Source organism: Triticum aestivum, chromosome 3A (genome assembly GCF_018294505.1).
Source record: "Triticum aestivum cultivar Chinese Spring chromosome 3A, IWGSC CS RefSeq v2.1, whole genome shotgun sequence".
Taxonomy (NCBI): domain Eukaryota; kingdom Viridiplantae; phylum Streptophyta; class Magnoliopsida; order Poales; family Poaceae; genus Triticum; species Triticum aestivum.
Genome location: NC_057800.1, coordinates 440,195,720 through 440,215,800, shown reverse-complemented (window position 1 = coordinate 440,215,800; position 20,081 = coordinate 440,195,720). Strand labels below are relative to the sequence as shown.

Here is a 20,081-nt window from a genome sequence, read left to right as displayed (position 1 = left end):
TGCGACACTTCATTTTGGATCGGAGGGAGTAGTGAATATGAAAAATAATACTGATAAAGTTTATGCGTCATTTTTAATTTTATTTCATACTACTACCGAGGTGGAAAAAAAATGATGCACTCATAGTCCATGATATCCCACCAGTTACAGGGCTCTGCCCATGCAAATTCCGAACACAAGAATAGTATTCATGCAGCAGCAGTGCTGGCTTATTATGTCTCGGCACCAATGGCTTGGCCTTCCCCCGCAGCAAGAGCTCCCAGCTTGCCGGCGGCTGCAGGCGGCGGGGCGTCTCCGAGAGGAATGAGGCCCTTCTCCCTGCAGGTGCGGATGGCGGCGTCGAACATGTCCTCGGCGGTGTACCGGAAGCTGAAGCCGTGGTCGAGGAGCTTCCTGGAGGAGAAGTGGATGGGCTGGAGGTCGTCGTCGACCCCCGGGAACTTGTGCGGGATGCGGTACTCGGGGAACCTGTCCCGGAGCATCGTGGCGAGGCCGTGGATGGTGGCGTCGTGGGAGGAGCAGATGTAGCGGCCGTTGGCCTCCGGGTGCTCGAAGAGAAAGGTCATGGCGTCGCAGAGGTCGTCCAGGTGGACCAGCTGCACCTGCTTCAGGATCGAGTAGTGGGCCTCGTTCCCGGTGATGAGCGCGAGGGCGGTGACGAGGCTGGGCGGCATGCCGGCGCTGAGGAAGGTGCCGACGACGAGCGTGGGGATGATGCTGATGAAGTCCAGGCCGTTCTCGCTGGCGTACTCCATGGCGGCCTTCTCTGCCAGGGCCTTGGACACGAAGTACATCTGCAAAACCCGACTCATCACATGTTATTATTGCTGCTTCAACAAGTAGAGGTGGAGAAGAGAAGCCTCTCTGCTGTCGTCTCACCCATCCTGTCATCTTGACGCGGCGGCAGAAGTCGATGTCGCTCCAGTTGTCCTGGTCGTAGGCTGGCCGCTGCCGCTCCTCGATGTTGACGCTGCCGGCGGAGGAGGTGAAGACGATGCGCTTCACGGTGCCAGCCTCTTTGCAGGCCCTCATGATGCTCAGCATCCCTTCCACCGTCGGCTTGATCACCTCGTTCTGCATTCACCTCAGCTTTTGATACTGCGTACTAGCAGCAGTATTTCCGTGGCTATCCCGGATATTGATATTTACCTCGGGGTCTTGGGAGTCGAAGTCCATGGGCGTGGCGACGTGGAAGACGCCGGTGCAGCCGGCGATGGCGTCGTCGAAGCTGCCTTGGTCGCTCAGGTCGGCCTTCCAGATGGACAGCCGCTCCTTGGCTCCGGGAAGCTCCAGCAACGGCTTGTTCTTCTCAACGTTGGCTGACATAAAAAAAAACAAATCAGGAATGCGGTCAAGCTAGCTAGCTACCACGTCGAGAGAGAGAAGGAGGCTCACCCGGGTCGCGCACGGTGGCCCGGACGGTGTACCCGGCCTGGAGGAGCTTCATGACGAGCCATGACCCTACGAAACCCGACGCTCCGGTCACCACCACCGGCCCTTTGCTCCCGTCCATTGTTTCTCCCTTTGTCTCTCTCTATCGACTTCCTTCTTGAGCTTTCTTTCAAAGAGCCTTCCTCTTGCTGCTGCTTTGGCCACTTGCTTCGTTTGGTTGACTATATATAAGAGAGAGAGAGAGAGAGAGCAAGCAAGAGCGCTCCAGAGGCAGTGCGCGAGGCGAGCGCCATCGTGTGCCGTTGGTACCTAATAGGGTATTTACCAGTAAGGTAGGTAGGTGCATCGCACGTGCACCCACCGGTTTACGTTTGAAGCGCCGATGAACAATGGAGGAGGGGTGCAAGTGGGACGGCTCGGACCGCTCACCCCGCATTTTCTAGCACAGGTACCTAGTGCTTTTTTTGAGGCCGCAAGCAATTTTGCTGGTTGTTGCGCGCGGCCGCCACGCCGCCAGACCGCAAAGCCACCGGACACAAGGCGATCGATGATGGGCGACGCGGGAGGGAGCTTGAGCCGTGACTTCCGTTCAGCCAAGCAGTTCCTTCTGTTTTTTTACGTGGTCATCTCCTAGCGAGAGATACGGGTCTGAACACCGCGACAGCTACATATCTCTATGGACGGCAGAGCAGACGCCGTGGTTCAAAACAATCAGCAAGGCTTTTTTTGTTTAAAATGTAGACGCACGAAGCGTCCGGTTTTAAATTAATAAAGCCACAAGGCAGCATTCACATAAGTTTTAGGTTTACAAATCACAGACAACAGTTCAGCAGGCTCGACGTCTCGGTAAAGATAAGGCTAACAGTTCAAACACGCGTTGATATTTCATAACAAGGTTCGCGACACCAATAAACTAAACGCAAAAGGCTCAAGCTTGTTGTTCTTGAAGTCTTGCTCTCGTCATGCACAGCTGGACCTGCTCCATCGTCTCGATCATGCGATCCTTGTCACATTGCTTCCCCAATGGCGCCCAAGCCTGTAGGTAAAGATGACATTTGAAAAGAATCTCAACGGGGTGAGCAGGAAACTTGTGCTTGATAGTAATTTTGTTCCTCACGGTCCAAATGGACCAAAGCATCGCCCCTACGCAGCGCCAAACTACCCTCGCATTCGCACCCCTCTGTGCGGATAGCAAGTTAAGCATATCGACGCTAGTTTGCGGGTTCCAATTCTGATTAAAAGTGTCTCTGACCGCACTCCACTTAAATCTAGCGAGACAACATATGAAGAATACGTGGTTAGCGTCTTCCCCAAGACCACAGATGGCGCATGTCCTATTCACCTGCCCATTGCGCTTGGCCACATTGTCCGAGGTTGGAAGGCGATTGCGGAACATGCACATAAAAATCTTGATCTTAAGGGGAATGCCAGCCTTCCACAGCCCCCTAGCCATATCGAGCTCATTCCCCTCCGTAAGCTTCTCGTATAAGGATTTGACCGAGAATTTCCGTGAAGTCGTTAGCCTCCACAAGATCTCGTCCTTATCCTGGCTGAGCCTCTTCCCCTCGACCTTAGCCACAAGTGCATTCCACTCCTCGGCCTCTCCTGCCTCCAGAGTCCCGAGGAAGGATATCGCCGGAGGGCGCACTCTAAGGGCATCAGCTACCAGAATGTGCGTGTCTGTGGCGAGCTGATACAACTCCGGGTGTGATTGCCACAACGGAGTTTGGCCCCTCCAACAATACAGCCAGAAACACGTAGACTTTCCGCTATTGACTGAAAAGTGAGCCCCGACCGCAAATGCTGGTCTCACTGCTTGGATGCCATTCCAAAACGACGATCCCTTGGGCTTGGCTTTAAACAGATTGCCATCCGGGAAGTATTTTGCCCGAAGGATGTCCGCCCAGAGACCCTTCTCATTTTGGGCGAGTCGCCACCACCATTTGGTGAGCAGGGCAACATTCATAAGTTTTGAGTTCGTGATCCCCAAACCACCGAACTTCTTTGGTCTACATACCGCAGCCCACTTGACCAAGTGGTATTTGCGTTTCGTCCCAGTTCCTTCCCAAAAGAACCGGGCGCGCGGTGTGTCAAGCTGGTCATGCACTCCATCGGCAAGGAGGAACAAGCCCATTGTAAAGCTGGGCATGAACTTCTCAAAATTAACCTAGCGGCTGAAGACATAAACCTCCCTCTCCACGGACTAACCCGATTCACCACTTTGCCATAAAGAGGTGCCCACTCGGCTATGGTCAGGTTCTTGTGCGAAATTGGCAGTCCTAGATATTTTATCGGAAACTTCCCAAGCTTACAGTTGAGCAAGTTAGCCACCCGCCTACTTTCGCGATCATCCATCCCTATGGTGATCACTTCACTTTTGAGAAAATTGATCTTTAGCTCGGACAATATCTCAAAAGTTAGTAGCAATAACTTAATCGAAGCAATGCTATGATCGTCCGGCTCGAATAACAACATCGTGTCGTCTGCGTACTACAGGTGAGTCATGCCACCGGGAATGAGGTCAGAGATTAACCCTTTAATGTGACCCGCAGCCCTGGCCTTTTTAATCATAGCCGCTAGAGCATCCGCAACAAAATTGAAAATCAAAGGCGAGCTCGGATCCCCCTACCTAAGGCCACGCTTGTTGCGAAAGAAATTGCCCATTTCACCGTTGATGGTCATCGCCATGTGTCCACTACTCACCAGGTGCATGATACGGTGACCAAAGCCCCCATCAAAGCCCTTTTTGATGAGGACCTCACGCACGAACTCCCAGTTCACGCAGTCGTAGACCTTCTCAAAATCTAACTTGAGAAGAATGCCTCTCGACTTGGTTCGTTTAAGCTCGTGAACGATTTCAAGAAGCGCTAGAGGGCCTTCTAGAATGTTACGATGCTTCAAAACCCCGGTCTTACTAGGGCTAATCACCCGTTGTGCAACAGGCGCCAAGCAGGATGCGTAGGTTTTCGTGCAAATCTTGAAAGGGACATTGATCAGGGTGATCGGCCTAAAGAGTTTTATGTCGTTAGCCCCTTTTACTTTGGGGATCAAGCTGATCGCCCCATAGTTTAATCTAGCGAGGTCGACGGTGCCTAATGCAAAACCATTCACAATGGCATAGAAAAGGTGCTTAAGGTTAGGCCAATTTTTTTGAGAAACTCGACCGGCCACCCATCCGGCCCTGGCGCCGTGTCCGATTTTATATCGAGCACAACTCTATCGATCTCCTCCAGAAGGAAAGCAAGAGCGAGCCCATCGTTCTCCTCCTGTGAGACCCTTTCGGCTGGGTCCCAAATGTCATCGCGGAGGCAAAGAGTTTTATCCTCGCCCGTCCCCAAGAGGCCGATGAAAAACTCATAACGTACTCCCTCCGTAAATTAATATAAAAGTGTTTAGAATACTAAAGTAGTGATCTAAATGCTCTTATATTAGTTTACAGAAGGAGTATTAGTAAGCTGAAAACCATATTTCAGTATTTATTTTACTGGTATTTCAAAGATGTGAGACGGGGCCAGACAAGACGTTTCATAGAGTGACTTCTTCTCACGGTTTGGAGATTGCGTACTGCCCAATTTTACTTTTTTTTTGTGGGGAACCCACTTTTACTCTTTATCTGGCTAATTTATTTTTAAGGCTTTCCTGTGAGGAAAAAGCTATCCTTCAGCCGACGGATGCATGGCAAAGTCCGCCGCCTGTATAGCTGTCGGATCAGTCTTGATCGAGCATTCACAAGTCCTCTGCAGCCAATTTTTTTTGCAACAACTGTATTGTTTCAGATGGTTTCTGCAACAGAGATGTTGTTTTAGAAATAAAAAATGATTCGGTGGTGAAGTATTTTTTAGCAACAGGGCCTAGTTTTAGAAAGTTTCTGCAAGAAAGGTCTTGTTTCAGAAAAAAATGATTCAACAGCAAAGATATTTTTCTTCTGCGACAGGGGTCTTGCTTCAGAAACATAGCCCCGGTTGCAGAAAGCGTTGGAGGAGCGCATGATGTTAGAGCGTACAAGGCAAAGCATTGCAACACAACGCATGTCTCAGAAACGTAGCTTCAGTTGCAGAAATCGTCAAAGGGGTGCCCGGCATGGGAGCTCGTCGCCATCATGCTGGCGTAGAGGCCGTGCCTGTTCTCCAAGCAGGGCCCCTCGGTGAGCTTGACTTTGCGTCTGATCCAAGCATGAGACGCATGATATGGTACACCATGGTGTTGCAAAGAGTTCAACTTAGCTCCTGCACGTCGGTGGCGGGCTGATTTTGGGAGCGGGTTGGCGGCGGTGGTAAGCTGGGCGTAGCTCTATCGGGTCAGGGGACAAGTTTGTTGTCTTGTTTCTGCAACAATGCACAAGTTACAGGAATAATGAGGGGAGCATGCAGGACACACACACACTAGCTCAGGCAGCTAACAGCTCAGGGATCCAACGGCTGTTCAGGCGGCGGATAATTTCAGTACATCGGCCGACGGGCGCGTAGCACACATGGCACAACTTTTGCTTCATATTCGTGTTGTTCTTCTCAAAACCGTGTCCTAAATCCTAATTATCCAGTTTAGGGAAACTCTAAACAATCCCTTATAAGTTAGTGGAGCATTCCGGTCAAGTGAAGTTAGTGTAGGAAAATCATCCTCATTTATAGGTGGCCACATCTAGCCGGTCCCATAAACTTAGTGAAGTAAAAAAAATATTTTGTATAGCTTTTTTGTTTTAGTCATATGAACTTTAAGCACTTCACAATATACATCATTAAAACATTAAAATCCAAACATGCATAACATAACATATAGTTTCATCATCATAATTTTCAAATAAAACATGCATAGTTCACCCAAAAGACATGACTTCAAACACAATGTTTGATCCAAAATCACCACAACACATAGCATGTATATGTTGTTGATCGGCAATTCTCTCCCAAAACATAGTCTTGGTTTGATCCGTTCCAATCGTTGCATCCATGGGGATGTTCATCCAAGCATTGCAAAGAGCAACATCTTCTTTTGCAATGTAGTTGGTGGTGTGTGACCTTGACGGCCGCGTGCTTGCTTCGGTCACCACCACAACCTCCTCTTCATCATCGGTCACCTCCCCAACGACCACCACCTAATCGGCCTCCTCCTCTTCCTTGGCTACCTCCTCTTCCCCGACCACCTCCTCTTGCTCCATGTATTGGGCCACCTCCAAATGGTGACAAATGGAGCCGTAGTAGAGCTCATCAAGTCCCATCGTGGCCGACAACTCCAAAGAAGCTAAGAATTCGTTTGTGTTCATCTCCACACTACAACAACGAAACAAAGAAACTACATCACCACTGGCTACCAACAATCACCGATCGGCCGAAATGTTGAACATGTTTTTTTACCATGTAGACATTTCATCGAGCACTTGGGGCCGCGACCTTTCTTACCGGCTGCCGACGCCGGACGCGCCTGAGCAGTGCCCGTGGGTGTCGTCGGAGACGCCGCACGTGCCGTCGGAGTCTGTTATGCTGTGATCCAAATTCAAGTATAAAAAGAAATGCTAACTTCTGACAAGCGGGCGGAGCGAGGCCTGTCGCCGGTAGGCTGGGGGTGCCCCCCGGCAATACGGATCAGTATTGACCTAGGTCATATGTGTTATATATATCCTTTGTAAGCCGCCGCACGGGACAAGTTGATCAATTGTAATCCCCGGTGTTTGTAACCTCCCCCGATAGAGTGAAGATTTGTTGGCTGGCGCTCATGATCCCCCCCTTCGTGTTGGAGGGGTTTTCCATGTTAAATCTCGTGTCCCCTGATTGCTTTTCGTTCTTCGTCGTGTTGATTTGCCTATCATATCTCTAACAGAGTCAATTTCTTCTTCTCTTCTTCTTCTTCCTCGCAGCCTCCTCGGCTAGGGCCGATGTCGCCGTCGTCGCCTTTCGAGCTCTTTCGGCACCGTAAGGAGCAGCGGGCCGTTGCCAGAGAGGTGCTCTCCACCCCGACGACCTTTGCCGCGGTTGTAGCCGGAGCTTGAACCCGATGGACTTTTTTTTATCCCCAAGCTCTTCTTCGGCGCGGGCTGCGATGGCCGGCGGGGTGGAGGAATGGTCCTGGCTCCACTTCCGACGGCCAGGTCGGTCATCGGCGGCGGCGGCGGGGGTTGGCGACGGCTGTGGCATGACAGAGGAGGCAGGAGTTTTTCTCAGCCGCACACGGCACGAGCATATTTTGGGAGATTAGGGCTTTTTTGGCAGTGGAGGATAATTTATCCCCCTTAGGAGGTTTAGGGAATCGGCTAGGTGCGGCATAAGGGAGGATAACCAAATTTATCATCTCTTAGCGCCAGATAGGGATCGGTTAAAGTTGCCTTAGTCGATCCATATCCCTCCTGTATTATCTTTACAATGCAGTACAGACACAAGCGCTCATATACACATGCATACACTCACCCCTATGAACGCACACACGCACACCCTACCCTTATGAGCACCTGAGCCGGCATATCATCTTGAGATTTACGAAGCCTGGTGGGTTGGGGATACCACTGTCCACCTAACCATCTCAACCACAGGTTGATTCGCCTTTACAATGCCTTTTTGTCCTACAAGACATGTACGCAATATATACTTGCCCGGCTCAGCAATACAAGAAACGATTCCACCAATTCCCTCCTCTTACATTATGTCCACCGTCATTATGAACTGCTGATTTATCTTTTGTGAACAAGTACTAACCAAAAAGAACAGAGTGACAGTAGCTTTTGACAGTGCCAAATACTCCTATTAGTGAAGAGCAAACAGATCAACTGATGAGTTAGTTATCTGCACTCTGCCCCAACGAAACGCAATCTATCCGATCATCATTAGCTAAGAGCCTAGGAGTTCCTAATCATTTGTCCATTCTCAACGCGGCAGCCGGCCTGCTCAAGCGCGGCCGAGAAGAAGGTGCCCCCATCGATCCTCGAGTCCATGCACGGCGGGGAGAAGACAGAGATGACGTCTCGTGGCGTCACGATTCCTTCCACGTGCCCCTGCTCGTCCACGATGAAGCTGCAGCTGCTTCCCGAGGCTGCTAGATTCTCCATTGCTTGCTTCAGGGTGTCGGACCTCCGGTTCGTTACAACAGGTTGTTGCACTCTGCTTCTGAGGCTGGGGATGCTATCAGATTCTGATGAATGCCCCGTTCTGGATTTTTCATCCTTGTTCTTCAGCAAGATGAATTCCTCAGCACTCATGATCCTGATAAACAACGTGCAGTTTTTATTTGTTACCAAAAGTTATCTTGAGTCAAACATTGAGTGGGATGAGAAGAAAAAGAGCAGAAAACTTGCTTTCTGTTGCTGAACAAGGAGCTATCGTCCAACAGCAGGTAAACATCGCTGCACTGAATCATTCCAATCAAACGCCGAGTTTTTCGGTCGATAACTGCAACTCCTGTCTTCTCCTTCGAAAGAACACGAAATGTATAGGCCAGAGTCTCATCCGAGTACACAAGAACAGGCTTGCTCGGCATTGGCAAATCTGGCAACAAGCAAGTACATTACTGATAACAAACGGTCCTAAATTAGTTTTGGTACTTGATTTTCAGCGCAGGGCTTACCTAAATTCAGATAGCTGTTTATCTGCGATTTTATCGAGCCATTCAAGACCACTTGACTGGAGAAGCAGCTCCATGACTGCATTCTGTAGTGCGGTTCATTGGCAGTTATTTTCATAATTCAATTCTGCCTTCAAAAGTGTTGAGCATCAACTTAGTACCTGAGTAACAAATCCGTCAACACTGGAGTTGACCGACTCAACAGCAGGTATCACATTGAGCCTGTGGTGTTTGGAGAAGAGCAGCATTGCATGGAAGAGCGTATCATGGGACCGAACGGGGAAGAATGGCTCCCATAGGAACAGCTTCGCTAACCATGAAATCTGTTTTGTTCATCAGAGCAAGAACCGGGACCATAAGCAATCATATATTTCATTGGATCACATCCATTTCAATGCAGCGATGAACATCCAGCAGTAGGCTACACGTTTGCAAAGTAGAGGAAAATGTACCTTGGTTTCTGCAATCTGAGGATGCAGTTTCAGACTTGAGAGGAAGTCGGAACTCTTGTCTTGTCGTTCAATGCTCACCCTGTCAAGTTCCTAGGAAGAAGCAATGTAGCCGAAGAAGATGCTCAGACCTGGCTTTCAGTAAAACCTCGCGACTAATAATCTACAGATAGCCAAAGCAGAATTACCTCGAGTGCCCATAAGACGAGGCTGGGGAAATCAACGTATCCTATGTCACGGTCGACGAACTTGCTAAGGCTACGGTGGACCTCGTCGACGATCACGGATCCGCTCGCATTGGCGCGGCGCATGGAACCGATGGCGTCCAGCACGCAGGCATCAAGGTTGAGCTCCAACGCTGCACACCAAGACGGCCATGACACCAGCGGACTGGCGCACAGAATGAGGATGCAAGAGAGTGGCATGCGTGCTCGGCGCGTGTACCTGGGGAGGGAGAGGGCCGGAGCGCGCCGGAGAGAGAGGAGACGGGGATGTGGTCGAGGAACGACTTAAGCGCCTCGCTCCAGTACTCCCCTGACGCCGTCGTCGCTCCTCCGCTGCCGCCGGCCGCCGGTGCTGCTACTGTTGCCATCTCCATCTCGTGCATCTAGTTGCTTCTGACCGTGACAGTTTCTGGCAATGTTCTTTTGCTTTGCAGTTGCCGGGACACGTCCGCGGAGCTTCGCGCACCGTCGCATCGGTTGGGTAGGGGACGGAATAGCATCACACAGCCATACGTGTTGCATTTGGATTCGTCTCGGTTTTGCTTTCTTGGAGCAAATAAACACACGAATCAGTGACTGTAGTAGTACACTGTATCAGTGAGTGATACACATCCAAGCATTTATTTTTCTTCATTTTTTGGAGGTGTAGCCTACCTTTCTTTTTGGTTTTTGTTTACAAAATAGTGCCTCCCATATTATCACACTTCCCCCCTACACAACCAACTTAGAGCAACTCCAACAACTCCTCCAATTTTTCTTCTTCTGTAAAACATGTTCTACGGAACGATCGTAAATTTAGGGGAAGTTATCTCGAAGCAACTTTCCTCACTTCCTGTTAACTTCTTTCTCTAATTTTTTTAGGCCCATAATCTAATGAATGGATTGTCGTGGCCCACCCGCCGGTGACCCAATGGCAGAAGAATGACGACGCGGGCATGTGGTATAGGGGCTCACCGCCGTCGACATGTGCTCGCCTCCGACCAAATCCTGTCGTTCGAGGGTTGGAGCGCGGCACCACATGGGAGGTAGCAGGAGGACGCGACCAATCAGCTGCGGCGGCGTGGCCAATCAACAACGGTGGGGAGGAGGTGACCATGGCGCCGGCACCACAGTCAGAGCGGGGCAGGTGAGTAGGTGTTGTGGCAGGGGAGGCCGTCGGAGCGGAGAGGGGACGAGGTGCAGGAGTAGAGGACAACGGGGCGAGACGGCCATCGGCGGTGGGTAACTACCCGATGACACGACGGATTTTTTAGAAGAACTGGGAGGTCTCTCCCCGGTTCCATTACCAGAATGAAACCAAATCCACAGTATCCAGTGCAACATTACAGGCAAAAGGGGACTCAAACCCAACATGTGAGGTTCTGCAAACTCAACTAGGGGGGGGGGGGATGAGGAGAACTAAAAACCCCTTCAGGACACACATGTTAGGGAGGGATAAACACACGGGCCAAAGTAACCTAGCAACACACCCCCAAGGTGCCTTCACATCATGACCAGGGCCCTAGACCTCCCGAACTTGAACAGCCGCGCCAAAGCAGCTTGGGGCGACCAGCAGGCCATGAGAGTTGATGCCGGGCTGCCTGTGGTGTCTTTGTCCATCGGGTCTCGCTTCTTGGCAGGGGATTGGAAGCCATCGTCTTCTCCTAAGATCTTGAGCATACTCCAGCGAGCATCAACTTCATTCTTCCTTAGTGTCAGCCACTCGTGATCCGCAAGGGTTGTTGAAGGAAACTAGTCAGAGCTCCCAGAAACTCCTCCAGTTTTGATCTCCCCGCTTCCGGAGACAAGACACCCTAGAATTTGAGTATTCTGAGGATCATACCCCAAACCTATGTAATGGAAGTCCAAATGGTGTTGTTAAAAATCATAGAGTTCCTATATTTCCACAAACACCATAGGACAGCAGAACTAATAGTATTCAACTTAGTGTTTTTCTTATTGGAAACCCATAAACGAGCGACAGATTTCGTGCCTATCTGGATTTGGAAGAACTCACCAACAAATGACCAAACATTCCTAGCTACCATGCACCCAAAGAACAAGTGGACATTTGATACGTTTTCAGCACAAAACACACAGTCAAGAGGTAAGTAGAACTTGATGAGGTAACCATACCTACTCCCTTATTGGAAAGTAGTTCATCACAGAAACCGGTTCCTGTGACGTCTATACCAATTAGTGAGGAAGTTAATGATGATGATCATGGAACTTCGGATCAAGTTGTTACTGAACCTCGTAGGTCAACCAGAGTAAGATACGCACCAGAGTGGTACGGTAATCCTATTCTGGAGGTTATGTTACTAGACCATGACGAACCTACGAACTATGAAGAAGCGATGGTGAGCCCAGATTCCGCAAAATGGCTTGAGGCCATGAAATCTGAGATGGGATCCATGTATGAGGACAAAGTGTGGACTTTGGTTGACTTGCCCAATGATCGGCAAGCCATTGAGAATAAATGGATCTTCAAAAAGAAGACTGACGCTGATGGTAATATTACTGTCTATAAAGCTCGACTTGTTGCGAAAGGTTTTCGACAAGTTCAAGGGATTGACTACGATGATATTTTCTCACTCGTAGCGATGTTTAAGTCTGTCTGAATCATGTTAGCAAATTGCCACATTTTATGAAATCTGGCAAATGGATGTCAAAACTACATTCCTTAATGGTTTTATTAAGAAGAGTTGTATATGATGCAACCAAAAGGTTTTGTCGATCCTAAAGGTGCTAACAAAATGTGCAAGCTCCAGCGATCCATCTATGGACTGGTGCAAGCATCTCAGAGTTGGAATATACGCTTTGATGAGTTGATCAAAGCATATAGTTTTATACAGACTTGTGGTGAAGCCTGTATTTACAAGAAAGTGAGTGGGAGCACTACAACATTTCTGATAAATATATGTGAATTACATATTGTTGATCGGAAATAATGTAGAATTTTCTGGAAAGCATAAAGGAGTATTTGAAAGGAGTTTTTTCAAATAAAGACCTCGGTGAAGCTACTTACATATTGAGCATCAAGATCTATAGAGATAGATCAAGACGCTTGATAAGTTTTTTCAATGAGTACATACCTTGACAAGATTTTGAAGTAGTTCAAAATGGAACAGTCAAAGAAAGAGTTCTTACCTGTGTTACAAGGTGTGAAATTGAGTAAGACTCAAAGCCCGACCACGACAGAAGATAGAAAGAGAATGAAAGTCATTCCCTATGCCTCAGCCATATTTTCTATAAAGTATGCCATAATATGTACCAGATCTATTGTATGCCCTACACTATGTTTAGCAAGGGATTACAATAGTGATCTAGGAGTAGATCACTGGACAGCGGTGAAAATTATCCTTAGTGGAATAAGGATATGTTTCTCGATTATGGAGGTGACAAAAGGTTTGTCGTAAAGGGTTACGTCGATGCAAATTTTGACACTGATCTAGATGACTCTAAGTCTCAATCTGGATACATTTTGAAAGTGGGAGCAATTACCTAGAGTAGCTCCGTGCAGAGCATTGTTGACATAGAAATTTGCAAAATACATACAGATCTGAATGTGGCAGCCCCGTAGACTAAACTTCTCTCACAAGCAAAACATGATCACACCTTAGTACTCTTTGGGTGTTAATCACATAGCAATGTGAACTAGATTATTGACTCTAGTAAACCCTTTGGGTGTTTGTCACATGACGATGTGAACTATGGGTGTTAATCACATGGTGATGTGAACTAGATTATTGACTCTAGTGCAAGTGGGAGACTGAACGAAATATGCCCTAGAGGCAATAATAAAGTTATTATTTATTTCCTTATTTCATGATGAATGTTTATTATTCATGCTAGAATTGTATTAACCGGAAACATAATACATGTGTGAATACATAGACAAACAGAGTGTCACTAGTATGCCTCTACTTGACTAGCTCGTTGAATCAAAGATGGTTAAGTTTCCTAGCCATAGACATGAGTTGTCATTTGATTAACGGGATCACATCATTAGAGAATGATGTGATTGACTTGACCAATTCCGTTAGCATAGTACTCGATCGTTTAGTTTGTTGCTAATGCTTTCTTCATGACTTATACATGTTCCTGTGACTATGAGATTATGCAACTACCGTTTACCGGAGGAACACTTTGTGTGCTACCAAACATCACAACGTAACTGGGTGATTATAAAGGTGCTCTACAGGTGTCTCCGAAGGTACTTGTTGGGTTGGCATATTTCAAGATTAGCATTTATCACTCCGGTTGTCGGAGAGGTATCTCTGGGCCCACTCGATAATGCACATCACTTAAGCCTTGCAAGCATTGCAACAAATGAGTTAGTTGCGGGATGATGTATTACGGAACGAGTAAAGAGACTTGCCGGTAACGAGATTGAACTAGGTATTGAGATACCAACGATCGACTCTCGGGCAAGTAACATACCGATGACAAAGGGAACAACGTATGTTGTTATGCGGTCTGACCGATAAAGATCTACATAGAATATGTGGGAGCCAATATGAGCATCCAGGTTCCGCTATTGGTTATTGACCGGAGACGTGTCTCGGTCATGTCTACATAGTCCTCGAACCCGTAGGGTCCGCACGCTTAAAGTTTCGATGACGGTTATATTATGAGTTTATGAGTTTTGATGTACTGAAGGTTGTTCGGAGTCCTGGATGTGATCACGGACATGACGAGGAGTCTCGAAATGATCGAGACATGCAGATTGATATATTGGAAGCCTATATTTGGATATCGGAAATGTTCCGGATGAAATCGGGATTTTACCAGAGTACCGAGGGGTTACCGGAACCCCCCGGGGGCTTAATGGGCCATAGTGGGCCTTAGTGGAGAAGAGGATAGGCGGCTAGGGCAAGGTCGTGCGCCCCTCCCTCTCTAGTCCGAATAGGACAAGGAGAGGGGGGCGGCGCCCCCCCTTTTCCTTCCTCTCTCCCTCCTCTTTCCCCCTTCTCTTAATCCAACAAGGAAGGGAGGGAGTCCTACTCCCGATGGGAGTAGGACTCCTCCTAGCGCGCCTCCTCCTGGCCGACCGCACCTCCCCCCTTGCTCCTTTATATACGGGGGCAGGGGGCACCCCAAAGACACAACAATTGATTTGATCTTTTAGCCGTGTGCGGTGCCCCCCTCCACCATAGTCCACCTCGATAATACTGTAGCGGTGCTTAGGCGAAGCCCTGCTTCGGTAGAACATGATCATCGTCACCACGCCGTCATGCTGACAAAACTCGCCCTCAACACTCGGCTGGATCGGAGTTCGAGGGACGTCATCGGGCTGAACATGTGCTGAACTCGGAGGTGCCGTGCGTTCCGTACTTGATTGGTCGGATCGTGAAGACGTACGACTACATCAACCGCGTTGTGCTAATGCTTCTGCTTTCGGTCTACGAGGGTACGTGGACAACACTCTCCCCTCTCGTTGCTATGCATCACCATGATCTTGCGTGTGCGTAGGAATTTTTTGAAATTACTACATTCCCCAACAGAAAGATAATGGTAGCAAATACACGGACTGTGTCCATCATGTGAGGATCATCCTCATTGATACATAGATGAATTATGTCCTTGATGCACCGCTAGGTGATAGAACTACTGCAGGAGCTACTGCAGATGTTATGAACGTCTGGAAGACTCGATCTGATGACTACTCAATAGTTCAGTGTGCCATGCTTTATGGCCTAGAAGTGGGACTTCAATTACGTTTTGAATGCCATAGAGGATATGAGATGTTCCAAGAGCCGAAGTTGATATTTCAAGCTAATGCCTGGGTTGAGAAATATGAAGTCTCCAACAAGTTCTATAGCTGTAAGATGGAGGTGAACAGTTCTGTCAGTGAACACAAACTTAAAATGTCTGGGTATCATGACCACTTGACTCAGCTGGGAATTGATCTTCCAGTTGAGAGTGTTATTAACAGAGTTCTTCAGTCACTGCCACCAAGCTACAAAGGCTTTGTGATGAACTATAATATGCAAGGGATGACAAAAACAATTCCTGAGCTCTTCACGATGCTGAAATCAGCGGAGGTGGAAATCAAAAAGGAGCATCAAGTGTTGATGGTTAACAAGACCACTAGTTCCAAGAAAAAGGGCAAGGGAAGGAAAGGGAACTTCAAGAAAAATAGCAAGCAAATTTTTGCTCCCATGAAGGAACCCAAAGCTGGACCCAAGCCTGAAACGGAGTGCTTCTACTGCAAGGGAAATGGTCACTAGAAGCGGAACTGCCCCAAATACTTGGCAGATAAGAAGGATGGAAAAGTGAACAAAGGTATATTTGGTATACATGTTATTGATGTGTACCTTACTAATGGTCGTAGTAGTGCCTGGTATTTGATACTACTTCGGTTGCTCATATTTGTAACTCGAAGCAGGAGCTACGAAATAAACAAAAATTGGCTAAGGACCAGGTGACGATGCGCGTCGGGAATGGTTCCAAGGTCGATGTGATCACCGTCGGCATGCTACCTGTACATCTACCTTCGGAATTAGTTTTAGACCTCAATAATTGTTATTTGGTACTAGCGTTGAGCGTGAACATTATATCTAGATCTTGTTTAATGCGAGACGGTTATTCATTTAAATCAGAGAATAATGGTTGTTCTATTTACATGAATAATATCTTTTATGGTCATGCACCTTTGATGAATGGTCTATTCTTGTTGAATCTCGATCGTAGTGATACACATATTCATAATATTGATGCCAAAAGATGCAAAGTTAATAATGTTAGTGCAACATACTTGTGGCACTGCCGTTTAGGTGATATTGGTGTAAAGCGCATGAAGAAACTCCACATAGATGGACTTTTGGAATCACTTGATTATGAATCACTTGATACTTGCGAACCATGCCTCATGGGTAAGATGACAAAAACTCAGTTCTCTGGAACAATGGAGTGAGCTAATGACTTATTGGAAATAATACATACCGATGTATGCGGTCCGATGAGTGCCGAGGCACGTGGCTGGTATCGTTATTTTCTGACGTTCACAGATGATTTGAGTAGGTATGGGTATATCTATTTGATGAAACACAAGTCTGAAACATTTGAAAAGTTCGAAGAATTTTAGAGTGAAGTGGAGAATCATCGTAACAAGAAAATAAAGTTTCTACAATCTGATTGCGGAGGTGAATACTTGAGTTACGAGTTTGGCCTTCATTTAAAATAATGTGGAATTGTTTCACAACTCACGCCACCTGGAACACCACAGTGCAATGGTGTGTCCAAACATCATAACCGTACTTTATTAGATATGGTGCGTTTTATAATGTCTCTTACCGATTTCCCTTTATCATTTTGGGGTTATGTATTAGAGACAACCGCATTCACGTTAAATAGGTCACCATCTAAATCCGTTGAGACGACACCATATGAACTATGGTTTTGCAAGAAATCTAAGCCGTTGTTTCTTAAAGTTTGGGGATGCGACGCTTATGTCAAAAGGCTGCAACCTGATAAGCTCGAACCCAAATCAGAGAAGTGCATCTTCATAGGATACCCTAAAGAAACTATTGGGTACACCTTCTACCACAGATCCGAAGGTAAGATCTTTGTTGCTAAGAATGTGTCCTTTCTAGAGAAGGAGTTTCTCTGCAAAGAAGTGAGTGGGGGGAAAGGAGAACTTGATGAGGTAATTGTAGCTTCTCTCGAATTGGAAAGTAGCACATAAGAGAAAACCGTTCCCGTGACGCCTACACCAACTAGAGAGGAAGCTTATGATGATGATCATGAAACTTCAGATCAAGTTTCTACCAAACCTTGTAGGTCAACTAGAGCACGTACCGCACCAGAGTGGTATGGTAATCATGTCCTGGAAGTCATGTTGTTAGACAACGGCGAACCTACGAACTATGAAGAAGATATGATGAGCCCAGATTCCGAGAAATGACTTAAGGCCATGAAATCTGAGATAGGATCCATGTATGAGAACAAAGTATGAACTTTGGTGGACTTGCCCGATGATCGGCAAGCCATTGAGAATAAATGGATCTTCAAGAAGAAGACAGACGTTGATGGTAATATCACTGTCTACAAAGCTCAACTTGTCGCAAAAGGTTTTTGACAAGTACAAGGGGTTTACTACGATGAGACTTTCTCACCCGTTGCGATGCTTAAGTCTGTCTGAATCATGTTAGAAATTGCCGCATTTATGATTATGAAATCTGGTAAATGGATGTCAAAACTTCATTCCTTAACGGGTTTCTTAAAGAAGAGTTTTATATGATCCAACCAGAAGGTTTTTTCGATCCTAAAGGTGCTAACAAAGTGTGCAAGCTTGATGTCGGCTAGGACTATGTCGGTATTTCCCCAAATAGGAAGGGATGATGCAGCACAACGACGGCATGTATTTCCCTCAGTGAAGAAACCAAGGTTATCAAACCAGTATGAGAACCAAGCAACACAACGTAAACAACCCCTGCACACAAATAACAGCTACTCGCAACCCGACGTGTAAAAGGGGCTGTCAATCCCTTTCTGGTAACGGTGCCACAAATTGGCAAACAGACGTGAGAGAAAATTGTAGTAGATTGATAGATTGAACGCTAAATAAAATAAAGTGCAGCAAAGTATTTTTGGTTTAATAGATCTGAAAATAAATGCAAAGGAAAAGTAGATCGCAAAGGCGAATATATGAGAAAGAGACCCGGGGCCGTAAGTTTCACTAGTGGCTTCTCTCGAGAAAAATAGCAGACGGTGGGTGAACAAATTACTATTGGGAAATTGATAGTTCAAATAATCATGACGATATCCAGGCAATGATCATTATATAGGCATCACGTCCAAGATTAGTAGACTGACTCCTGCCTACATCTACTACTATTACTCCACACATCGACCGCGATCCAGCATGCATCTAGTGTATTAAGTCCATGGAGAACGGAGTAATGTAATAAGAACGATGACATGATGTAGACAAGATCTATCTATGTAGAGATAGACCCCATCGTTTTATCCTTAGTAGCAACGATACATACGTGTCGGTTCCCCTTCTGTCACTGGGATCAAGCACCGTAAGAGCGAACGCACTACAAAGCACCTCCTCCCATTGCAAGATAAATAGATCAAGTTGGCCAAACAAAACCCAAATATCAGACAAGAAATACACTCAAAGTTCATTAGATCCCAACAAACACACCACAAAGAGCTACATCATATGGATCTCCAAGAGACCATTGTATGGAGAATTCAGCGAGAGAGAGGAAGCCATCTAGGTACTAACTACGGACCCAAAGGTCTACAAAGAACTACTCACGCATCATTGGAGAGGCACCAATGGAGGTGGTGAACTCCATCCGAGATGGTGTCTAGATTGGATCTGGTGGTTCTGGACTCTGCAGCGGCTGGATCAATATTTTGTGAACTCCCTAGGGTTTGGGGAATATTGGGGTATTTATAGAGCAAAGAGGCGGTCGGGGGGGGGGGGAACCGAGGTGGGCACAACCCACCAGGGCGCGCCTGGGCCTCCTGGCGCGCCCTGGTGGGTTGTGCTCTCCTCGGAGAACCCCCAGGCGCAGCCAGGGCCCATTAGGTGTCTTCTGGTCCATAAAAAATCTTGGTAAAGTTTTGTGGCATTTGGACTCCATTTGGTATTGATTTTCTGCGATGTAAAAAACATGCAAAAATCAGCAACTGGCACTTGGCACTATGTCAATAGGTTAGTACCAAAAAATGATATAAAATGACTATAAAATAATTATGAAACATCCAAGATTGATAATATAACAGCATGGGACAATAAAAAATTATAGATACGTTGGAGACGTATCAGCATCCCCAAGCTTAACTCCTACTCGTCCTCGAGTAGGTAGGTGATAAAAACAGAATTTTTGATGTGGAATGCTGGCTATCATGTCATATCATATTATTTTCCTTATAGCATGGACATTTGGACTTTTATATTGTTCAAAGCAATAGTCTAGTTTTGACATGATAACTTAAATACTCAAGCATATCAACAAGCAACCATGTATTTCAAAATATCAATGCTAAAATAAGCTATCCCTAGCCCATCATGCTCAATCATTGATCCATTCATGAAACACACTCGCATATTAACTACACCCAATACTCAAGTATGATTATATTGCCTCCTAGTTGGTGCTTTTATAAGAGAAGATGGAGACTCAAATTCAAAAGAAAAATTGCATAAAGTAAAAGAAAGGCCCTTCGTAGAGGGAAGTAGGGATTTGTAGAGGTGCTAGAGCTCAAAGAGAAAAATTTAGAGATAAAAATATTTTGGGAGGTGTATCCATCCCACCAACAAAAATGACTTAGAGTTCTCAACACTTTCAATGCTAGAATATTGTAGGCGGTTCCCAAATAGAAAATAAAGTGTATTCCTTTTTCCACCATACTTTCACTTTCCATGGCTAACCATATCCACGGGTGCCTTCCATACCATCACTTCCCAAGGAATTTATTATTTGACAACATAAAGTAAATTCAATTTTTATTTCAGGACTGGGCATCC

General features: G+C 46.7%; 1 protein-coding gene and 1 pseudogene across 1 annotated transcript; both read right to left on the bottom strand.

Annotated features, from left to right (window-relative positions):
• Window positions 1–54: 54 nt before the first annotated feature.
• On the bottom strand, window positions 55–1,689 carry LOC100125685 (dihydroflavonol 4-reductase). Its single transcript, XM_044484717.1, has 4 exons — window positions 1,396–1,689; window positions 1,150–1,319; window positions 880–1,074; window positions 55–794 (listed from the first exon to the last, which is right to left on the bottom strand). Exons 1-4 carry the CDS (start codon window positions 1,511–1,513, stop codon window positions 213–215), a joined length of 1,065 nt encoding a protein of 354 aa, XP_044340652.1. The 5' UTR covers window positions 1,514–1,689; the 3' UTR covers window positions 55–212.
• Window positions 1,690–7,709: 6,020 nt separating this feature from the next.
• Window positions 7,710–10,109, bottom strand: LOC123058391 (SNF1-related protein kinase regulatory subunit gamma-1-like; annotated as a pseudogene).
• Between the last annotated feature and the right edge of the window lie 9,972 nt (window positions 10,110–20,081).